Source organism: Pediculus humanus, genomic scaffold (assembly GCF_000006295.1).
Source record: "Pediculus humanus corporis 1103172108193 genomic scaffold, whole genome shotgun sequence".
NCBI lineage: Eukaryota > Metazoa > Arthropoda > Insecta > Psocodea > Pediculidae > Pediculus > Pediculus humanus.
In genome coordinates this window covers 410,361-420,835 of record NW_002987763.1, presented here as the reverse complement: position 1 = coordinate 420,835, position 10,475 = coordinate 410,361, and the positions used below count along the sequence as shown (strand labels likewise).

Sequence of the window (10,475 nt, the reverse complement as noted above, 5' to 3'; positions counted from 1 at the left end):
TAAATTATGTTAAGGTTTAATAACTTAATAATTTGTTCCAGTTAAAAAAAAAAAAAAATTGTACTTTGGTTTCAAAATGAAAATGTCTGACTCAGTAAAAAATGAATTAAATAATTAGCAATTATTTTGCTTACGAAATTTTTTTATTTTGTTTTAATTTAAAATTTTTTTTTTTATCGTTTCAGCATATTCCATTGGAGACCCTTTATGTGGTGTGAAAGAATCGTGCAATGATTTAGAGTAAGCCTTTTTTCTGCCTGTTAATGTCCCTTATCTATGCCAAGTTAAATGCCTTCCCCCCACCCCCCTACTAAAAATTGTTTCAAAGTTTTTTTTTTATAATGACGAGTAATAATAATTAATTTTTTATATTACAGAACTGTAAAATCTTGTCGAAATGTTAAATACTGCATATCGGAAGTGTGGACGAAAAAGGTTTACACTTCATCACCAAAAGACAATGTTTGTAGTATTTGTCTCGAAATGGTCAAAGAAGCAAGAGATCAATTACAAAGCAATGAAACAATGGTAAGTACCAAAAAAAAAAAACAAATCGATTTTAAATATTAAAACAATTTAATATAATTTTAACATTTTGTTTTCCACAGACGGAATTAAAACAAGTTTTGGAAGGAAGTTGCAAATTGATGTTGTTAAAACCTGCCGTTGAAGTCTGTCAAAAATTAGCAGATGAATTTGTTCCAGAACTTGTGGAAATGTTGTTGTCGCAAATGGATCCTGAAAGTGTTTGCACAGTTGCCAAGTTATGTAACGATGCCAATTTGAGAGAAGAACAAACTGTGAGTTTCTTTTTTTTTTTTTTTTTGATTAAATTCGAATGTTGTGTGTTTGTTCTCGCACATATACTAATTCGACACATCATTTATTTGTTTAAAAAAATTATCATTATTATTTATCAGTCGATACCTGAAAAAGAAGGTTTGGAAATAGGTTTACAAGGAATGTACCAACTTTATCGATACTTTCATGTTTTCAATGACGATGGTTTGTAATGAAATATGATGTTATTGATAATTAATAGTCAGTAAGTTTAGTAGTGGTACAGTCATTTTGTTATGACTTTTGAATGAGTAATACTTATCAAGTTAACAAGTATTTTAATTTTTTGTTCGTTTTCAACTGAGTGTATAGCAAATATTTGTAATTAAATGTTTGCAATTAAAAAAAAAAGCAAAGAAAAGCCACAGAGAGAGAGAGAGAGAGAGAGAGAGAGAGAGAGACAAACATCGAACGGTTTTTCTATTTATCATATTTTGAACGCTTGACTGAACATTTTTTTTTCATTCATCCATATTTTTTTTAAATTTATCATAATTATTTTGTTGTAATGTCATTGATGTATTTATTTTTTTATACATATCGGTATCGGTAGAGAGCGACCTTAAAAGGTCAAAGGGTATCAGAATTTTGTAAATGATAAAGAAGAGAAAAAAAAAAAATTAATATTAATAATAATTTTTTTTAGCATTGGTTGATTTATCATTGTGAAATTTTGAAATATTTTTTTGTGACGTCACACACGGTTTAGAAAAACAAATTCTATAATTAATTAATATTTATTCGAATTCGATGTTTTTATAGAATTCCAAAGAATGCACGACTTGTCAGGAATTCATAACTTCAGCTGCACACATTGCCACGAGCAGCCCACAATCGGAGTTAATGAAACAATTCACGAGCATTTGCAGGGCGATGGGAAGTTACAGCGACGCGTGTTTATATTCCCTTTTTCAAAATCCATCGGTCGTCATTCACGAAGCGACAAATTTTCTTTTTCATAAACCCTGCGAAGCGACCAAACTTTGTCCGGAAGGTTCGACGATGAAAGTGAGCGAATCCGTCGGTCAAATATCTTCCGAGAAATGGGAAAATTCAAAAGAGAAAATGTGTTCCCTTTGTCCCGCCATAATGGAAAACGTGCACGGGATGGTGAAGGGTCGGAAAAACGAAGACAAATTAATAGATTGGTCCATCGACGTGTGCACGTCGTTGTCGTACAGTAAAAAATCCTGTTCGAAATTCGTTAAAGAATATCACAAGATGATTTATTCGTATTTCAAAACGAACGCGACCTACGATTACATTTGCACCAAAGGTTTGGGTTTGTGCGATCGCGACTCTACCTCGGGACCTATATGGCCTCTTTTCCCCGCCGGCGAATCGAGCAGCGAAATGACGAAAAAATTGTCGCGAGTCTCTTTCGATGGCGATTCGACGAAAGTAAAAGTTTTGAAACCTGAAAAACCTCACAATTTTAAAATATCATTCGGAGATCCTTTACCGTCGCCATTCAAACCTCTTCCTATTAATCGAATCATGAGCGCGAACGGTGGCGACTGTCAAGCTTGCACGGACATGTTCAGTACAATATCACAATACATGACGATACATCCCGAATACGTCGATTCCACGTTGAATTCCACGTGCGACGGTTTGAAAGATTCGAAAAGTTGCATAGATTTCATCAAACAATACGGATACCTATTCAAAAATTCCGGACACATCGTACCTGAAAAAGTAATTCGAAGTGAAAAATCCATTTTCAATCCTTAATAATATACCATCCGATACCATAATGTGATCTCTTTATCGTATTTTCAGGTTTGTCCGTTCTTGGTGCCGCTCTGCGGAGGAAATACTTTCCCAGGGATTTTCCTAACTGAAATAAATTCGGAAGAAAATTGTAAATTTTGCATCGATATATTCGATTCTTTGAAGGGTGACGGAAGGACGAAAGCAGCTGAAGTAATTGATTTGATCTGCCACAAAATGGTTTCAAGAAGCATTCAAAACGGTTTCAATTAAAAAAAAAGTTTTTTTTATTTTTCAGTCTCAAATTAACACGGGTCTGAAAGAAAATTGCAAGTTGGCACCGTTGGAAAATCAAGACGTTTGTAATCAAATCGCGGAAAATTTTTTGAAAAACATCATAACCTCCGTGACGAACGACGTTGACAGCGAAGACACGTGCGGTTACTTGCAATTGTGCAAACCGAAGCAGAAGAAAATGGATTTAACGGATAAGAAATATTGCGGTACCTGCTTGTTGGCAGTTCAAACGGTTTACGACGAATTGAAAGACAAATCGAGCAAGGTATTTTTTATTATTATTATCATCATAAGGTTTCTCTATACCTTTTCTACGAAAATAAAAGATAACCGATAAGAATGTTAATTTGTTTTTATTTTTGTGTTCGACAGGAAGAAATAAAAACTTTGCTTGAAAACGTTTGCGAAGAATTACCGTCGATAGAAGTGGGACCCTGCAAATTAATCGTGTCGGAATTTTCCGACGAAATGATCGATTTCATAACGGAAAATTTGAGTCCCTCTCAAGTTTGCAGAAAACTTCATTTGTGCAGTTCGAACAGAACTCTGAGCAATTTGGTATCGAAATATGTAAAAGAAGGGAAAAGGGAAAAGGTTGTCGTTGCTCCGAGGGAAAAAGTTCCCTGCAATTTTTGTTTGACCGCCATGAAAATGATAATCAATCAATTGGAAAGTAATAAAACAGAGGTAGGAAAGGAAAAGAGAGAAAGGAAAGGAAAGGAATGTTATTGTTTTTGCCAATTGTGTGATTATCTCCTGTCTCTCTCTCTCTTTCTCCCGCAGGAAGAAATCGTCGATTCTTTGCATCGCATTTGCGATTACATGCCGGAAGAAGTTCGGGACACGTGTAAAACTCTTATAGATCAATATACGGACGACATTGTCGACATGATAATTGCGGATTTCAACGCGACCGAAATTTGCATGTATTTGAAATTATGCGGATCTCATTCGGAATTATTTAGTCCCCCACAAATTTCAACCTCGGGATTCAACATCGAAACGAACGAAGTTTGGAGAAAATACAATCCGAGCGGTGCCTGTCATTTTTGTCAACTGATGGAAAGATCGATGAGCGTTAAGGGTTACGAAAATAAGGGAGCTGTGAGTAGTATCCTTTTTTTTTTTTGTTTTATCGGTGAGGAGTCCATCAGGAGGTTTTGTATGCGATTTATAATTGATTGATTATTACAGGAAGACATGCTTGGTTTGCTCGCGGATGTTTGTTTGACCAATTCGGAAAACCTGTACGGTCACTGCGCGAAAAAATTCTCGCAAGAAATTCTACCGGTGGGAAAAAGTGCCTTATTAGCAATGTCGAACGTTTGCGAAGAAATGAAAATATGTCGCAGGGGAAAAGGAACGTTGGAAAATGTGGGAGTCGCGAGTAAACTCCTCGGGAGAATTCGTTCTGCCGTCGAAGAATGCGCCATGTGCGAAAGCGTCGCGGGAATCGTGTCATCCACCCACGTCAAATCCCAGGGTTTAAAATATTATTACGCGGACAACGCGGATGATTTGTGCACGACCGTTCCCTCCGACAAAAAGAACATGGTAGGATTTTTTAGAATTCAAAGGAAGGAAGAAAGAAAGAAAGGATGGAATTTATTAAAAATAATTTTTTTTTTTTTTTTCCCCCGGGAACCGCCAGTGTAAATCCATGTTGACGTCATACGCACCGAGCATAGTCACGCTCCTCACGGAAATGAAAATCAAACCCGACGACGTTTGTTTCCATTTGAAACTTTGCGACAAAAGTTCTCAAACGAAAATCAATTTGCCCGTCACGAGCATCGAACAAAGCGGTTTGAAAAACATAAAAGATCCAAACGAGTGCAGTCAAGGACCCTCATTCTGGTGTAAAAACGTTGAAAATGCAAAAAAATGCGGGGTGAGTTTGGTAGGGGTGGGGGTTGGGTAGGGTTGGGGTTTGTTTTTGTTTTCTCCTGACACGTTTTTTTTAATTCCATTTATTTTCTCTTACAGACTTATTTGCATTGTAAGGAAATGGTTTGGAAAAAAGAATAATCATAAACATACCAAAAATTATAAATAAATTTTTTTTTTAAAAAGAAAATGTCGCTGTGATATACTGTAGAAAAATTCAAAAAGAGAAAGAGACAGAAACATAGAGAGAGAGAGAAAGAGAGAGAAAGAGGTTTTTCCTTTATTTTCTTTTTTTTTATTGTTAGTTATTATTATTATTATTATTTGTTTTTTTCGTAAAAGTAAAAAGAATTTTTTGTAACAGTGAGAAATCGACATATTACACAGGCATACATACATATTTATATATTTTTAGTAGTTTACAGTCGAAATTTTAATAAACGTCAATAATATTAATTATTATTATTATTATTATTATTATTATCTATAAGTTTTTTTTTTTTTTTTTTTGTTTGTCTACTTCCACGTCGTTCGACGATGACGAATGGAAGATGAGGAAGAGAAAGAGAAATCAAGTGAACGTCAAAGCGATTTCTTCTTTCATTTTCGGCTTGTTCGGATTGTTCATGAGAAGCCACGTGGCGAGCCAAATAATCGGATCTAACGGTTTATTCTTACAGACTTGAATCAAACCTTCTAGAAGAATCGGATTTACGTATTCGTTCATGTAATTAGTGACGTCATCTTCATCTTCCAAATTGACGTCGAGAATGACTGTTGGAATCGGAAAAGAAGAAGAAGAAAATTTATTATTATTATTATTATTATTATTATTATTATTATTATTAATATCATTGTTATTTTACTCATAGGAGGAGTTGGAGGGGTAAGAGGAGGAGGAGGGGAGACGGGAGGGAATGATGATAATTACGTGATGGGAAAAAAAATTTAATTTCTTCTTTTGCTTTTTGACAATTGTCACTCGCGTGACAAACGTTTTTATAACTTTTGTCCGGAGTCCCGTAAATGGCTCTCAACGATTCCGGCCATATTTTTTTAGCTTCCTCGACCTGAGTCGGACCGCACATCAATTTCCACGTTTCGACTGCGTCTTTCTTACGTAATACGTAGACTCGAACGGGTCCCTCGCACATGGTCGATACGAGGATGGGAAAGTAGGGTTGACCGTAGTGTTCGTAATAGAAATCGCTCACTTGTTCCGGACTCAATTGAAGCAATCTAGACTTGAAAAAATTTTTTATTATTTAGAGAGTTTATGACGGGTAGGAGGAGGAGAGGAGGAGGGGGAGGAGGAGAAAATGAGCATACCGGAAATGATAAAAAAAAAAAAACTTACTTGAACGACGTCGAATCCGGCATCTTTGATTTTCTTTTCGATTTCTTTCACGTATTTCATACCGTCGGGTTTGATAATGGCGAGAGTTAATTGCGGCAAACATTTGAATTTTGTTTCTATATCGAAATCCCCGTATAAAACTTCTTGGTCGAGGGTAGGACACGAGAGAGTGTTTGTGACGTAAGTGTCAGGGGTGGGGGGTTGGGGAGTCAAATAAGAATCTTCGCCGCGTTCGTATTCTTTTCTGATCGTGTCACCGCTAGAACTGTTTATGTCCATCCTTTTGTTTTGTTAATTAATTATTTATTTATTATTATTATTATTCTAATAATTATTTTTTTAAGGTACGTATGTTTCCGTTCGTTAAGGTACGCATAAAAAAAAAAACGCGTTCGTTCGTTCGTGCTTGTGTGTGTGTGTGTGTACGGCCTCCTATCCCCTCCGTGTTTGGATATTTCAAAATGGCGGATTGTTTACATATTTCGACCGGCTTTTTAAAAGCAGACTAAAAATATTTGGATCGATCGATCGATCGGTCGATGAATCGTCGATATATCGATAAATTTTTTTTATTTTTAAATCGTGTGACATTGTTACTAATTTTTTTTTTTTTATTTTTATGGCGCAATCGTTATTTTTTTACAGATGACGTCATAAATTTACCCGATAAAAAAAAAAATGGAGTGAATTGAAATTGGGTAAGGAGGTCAGTCAAATCGGTTTTGAAAAAAAAATAAAATAAAATAAAAATTTAAAAATAAAATCGAATTCCCAGCTGCCAAGGTTATTATTGTTGAAATCGTCCAAAAAATAAAATTGTTATTATTATTATTATTATCGAATTTACGAGTTGTTCCCCTCCCCCCCCACGCATATTATTATTATTATTATTTTATTATATTTTGGATATGTATTTACAGTAGCAGAGGAAGCAGCAGAAGTTTTTGTTACTGACGTCACAACGCCATGACAAAACGTTGACGTTTATTATCGTTATCATTATTATTATTAATATCATTATTATTATTATTACTATTATTATTATTATTAATTTATGCCACTTTATTTTGGCATGAAAATAAGAGAAATTTTATTAAATTTTGTGGATAAATTGGAAATGTGATCGGGTATCATCGGCACTTTTCGGTTTTTGTTTTTTTTTTTTTTCCGTACATCACGCAAAAAATGTTTTTATATTTGATGATGACGTCACATGAATTTATAAACGACGGTTAAAGTGAAAAAAAACCGCGACGAGAGGACTCGACACAAAATGGCGTCCGACCGATTCACGTAAATAAATAAATATGTCATTCGTAATTAATAATTATTTATTTTAGCTAGTTTTTGGAAACGTTTGTTTGTATAAATTAACGATGATTTGTTATAATTTACTTAATAATTTGATAATTTCGAATTTTAAAAAGGCGGGGAATAAGGGGAAAAACCGTTAATGGAATGGCGGGAATTTTAGAGTTTTTGAAAAAAAAAAATTCAAACGAACGCGTTCGCGAATGAAATCGTCTATCATTCCGATGAGTAACGAATTTTTTTTTACAGTTTAATTACGAATCACAGAAAATTTTTTTTTCTTTAATCACGGAAAAAGAAAATAGATTCGTTGCCTTGTTTTTCTCTACTATGAATTTCCCGACGGAAATAAATTTTCCTGGAAAAACCTAAAGAAAAAAAAAAGGAAAAGTTTCCAGAAGAAAATTTTCCATGTTTTCCAATACCTGTTGTTAATAACAACATGGAGATTTTAAAGGTGAGACGTTAATATCGTTTGTGTGATCGTTTTTTTTTTTCCTTTTCTTTCTACATTCCAAACTGAAATTTATTATTATTATTATTATTATTATTATTATTATTATCACAATAATATATATATAATCTCACTTTTAACAGATACGAACAATAAAAAAAAAAAAAAATGGCCGTCCATCCATTCTCCAAACAATGAAAAGTTTTTTTTATTTTCTATTTTTTTTGAAAAAATTTACATAAGAATTAAAAGTATTAAATTATGGATGTTTACCTGGAGAAAAAAATTATGAAGCCTGGAATGAAAGAAATATTTTATAAGAAAAAAAAAGTAAGTTAAAAAGTATTATTATTATTATTATTATAAAAATCGATTGAATCGTTTTTAAAAAAAAAAAAAAAACGTTAAAAAAACGAAATGAAAAATGTCGTTACTTTCTCTCACTTTTTTTTTTTTTAAAAAAATTTTTCACGTTAAACGAGTCGCATTAGTAAAATATTAATAATAATAATAATAAATGATGTCGCGATTATAGTGACGTAATCAAATATTTGAAAATTATTAATTAATGAAATTTTTGGAAATTTTTTTTGTTGTTGTTGTTGTCGTCGTTAACCCCAAAGCGAAATTTAAATTTAAAAAAAAAAAGTGAAAAACTTTCTATTCCCACGTTTTTACATTTTTTTTTGGTGGATAAAAGTGATACGTGTGAAAATTTTATTGCTTACTTCATCTCTCTCTCTCTCTTTCTCTCTCTTTCTTTCTTTCTCTCTCTTTCTCTCATTTTTTCTCTCTCTCTTTCTTTTTCTCTCTCTCTCTCTTTCTCTTTCTCCCTTTCTCTCTTTTTCTCTCTCTTTCTCTTTCTCTTTTCCTCTTTCTCTCTCTTCGACTCGTGCAAAAAAATAATTATTACAAAAGGAAAGTGAATAATGAACCTTTTCGATGAGAGAGAGAAATCGAAGAAAGGGAAAAAAAATGGCGGAACAAGAAACACGTCGACGTGTGCGACACAAAAAATGTCGAATTTACTTAAAAAGGAAACGAGGAAAGTGCCATCATCATCATCATCATCATCATCATCATCATTATCATTCAACTTTACAAAACAAGGCACGACAAGAAAAAAAAAAAAAGAAAGTCGAAGTCGGTGTTTCGAAAAAGGAGGAAACGGAAATGGATTTTGTTTTGCATGAAACATATCCGAAATTAATAACCGGGAAATTTAAAATTTGAAAATTTTTCTGACGAAGATTTTCCTACTCGACGTTAATCATTCGATAATAAATAAACGAACCGGAAAATAATTTATTTTTATTATTTAAAAATGAAATAATAATAATAATAAAAATGAGATGAATATGAAGAAAAAAAAAAAAAAAGAAGAGGCGTCGGATTAGAAATCGTTAAGAGAAAAAATGGCGTAGGACGCCATTTTGATTTGTTAAAAAAAAAACGAAAAAAACGAAAAAATAGCTTGAGAGGTGTGCGTGCATGGAAACGAGGAAGAAGAGAGTGAGAGAGAGAGAGAAGAAAACAACGTGAGCGAGAGTGAGTGAGAAATAGCGGGAGAGCGAAAGAGTGAGAGAGAGAGAAAAATACGAAGAGTAAAGGTGTTGTTGTTTCTTCGTTCGTTTTCGCCGTCGCTCACTGCATCTGAACTTCTGAATCTCATTGTTGTTCTCGTCATTTCCACGAGTGAATCGTTTAAGTGCGTTCAGGTTATGGCGGTTGGCAGTTTTAGTTTTCGTTAAAACGTAAATAAAATTATTTTTTTTTAAAGCCGTTTATTTTAATAAATAATAATTTATTTTAATAATAATAATAATAATAATAATTTTTTCGTAGTGCGGGAGTTTTTGTTCGTTTTTAATTTTAAATTTTCGCGCGAAAATTTTTATTTATTTCCCAAAAATTTGTTTTTGGTTTTTAATTAATTAATTAATTAATTTAAAAAGTGAAATCGGTAAGTTTATCATTATTATCATCATCATCATCGTGTGAGTGAAAAATTTTTTTTTATTTATTCATTTATTATTATTATTATTATCATCGGGTGCCATAAGAAAAACAAAAAAGTGGGGTAAAAAATTTTTAACGGAAATTTATTTATTTGAAATTTTTTAAAAAAACGTTCCGGAACGAAACGAACGCGAACGGGTGGGAGGGGAATTAAATTTTAACAAAAATGGCGCCTTTTACGTTTTCTCAACCGTTAAAAGCAAAAGAATAAATGCGATCGTTTTAATTAAAATAATTTTCCGAGAACGGGGGAGGGGGAGGCGGGAGCGGGAGCGGGGGAATATTGGAGATGGAAGAAATTTCTAGAATAAATTTTCTTTTGGGTATTTTGTATCGTTATTAAAACTCTCAATACGTTTTTAATTTTTTTTTAACGGTTTAAATAACAATTAAAATATTTTTTTTTTTTTTAAATTTACTGGAGTTTAGTAGTAAGTAGTAGTAATAATAATAATAATAGTAGTTGTTTCGTGTAACGAACATGTCGACCTTGAAATTCGTTTTTTAAATCTTCGCTTCGTTTCATAGTTATGTCCTAATATATATATATACATATACTAATATACTGAAAACGGAAGGGGGGGGGGAAATATGAAA

At 32.9% G+C, this 10,475-nt stretch overlaps 2 protein-coding genes across 2 annotated transcripts; one reads left to right on the top strand and one right to left on the bottom strand.

Annotated features, from left to right (window-relative positions):
- Positions 1-483: 483 nt before the first annotated feature.
- Phum_PHUM424520 (uncharacterized protein) lies at positions 484-4,878 on the top strand (the record flags this gene model as incomplete). The annotated part of the gene is made up of 10 exons (XM_002429188.1): positions 484-528; positions 609-800; positions 1,603-2,538; positions 2,623-2,766; positions 2,852-3,115; positions 3,223-3,537; positions 3,634-3,954; positions 4,045-4,404; positions 4,502-4,741; positions 4,837-4,878. The coding sequence occupies 10 exons, from the start codon at positions 484-486 to the stop codon at positions 4,876-4,878; spliced, it is 2,859 nt and encodes a 952-aa protein (XP_002429233.1).
- Positions 4,879-5,308: 430 nt separating this feature from the next.
- On the bottom strand, positions 5,309-6,373 carry Phum_PHUM424510 (nucleoside diphosphate kinase, putative; the record flags this gene model as incomplete). Its single annotated transcript, XM_002429187.1, has 3 exons — positions 5,309-5,511; positions 5,669-5,981; positions 6,095-6,373. 3 exons carry the CDS (start codon positions 6,371-6,373, stop codon positions 5,309-5,311), a joined length of 795 nt encoding a protein of 264 aa, XP_002429232.1.
- Positions 6,374-10,475: the final 4,102 nt, after the last annotated feature.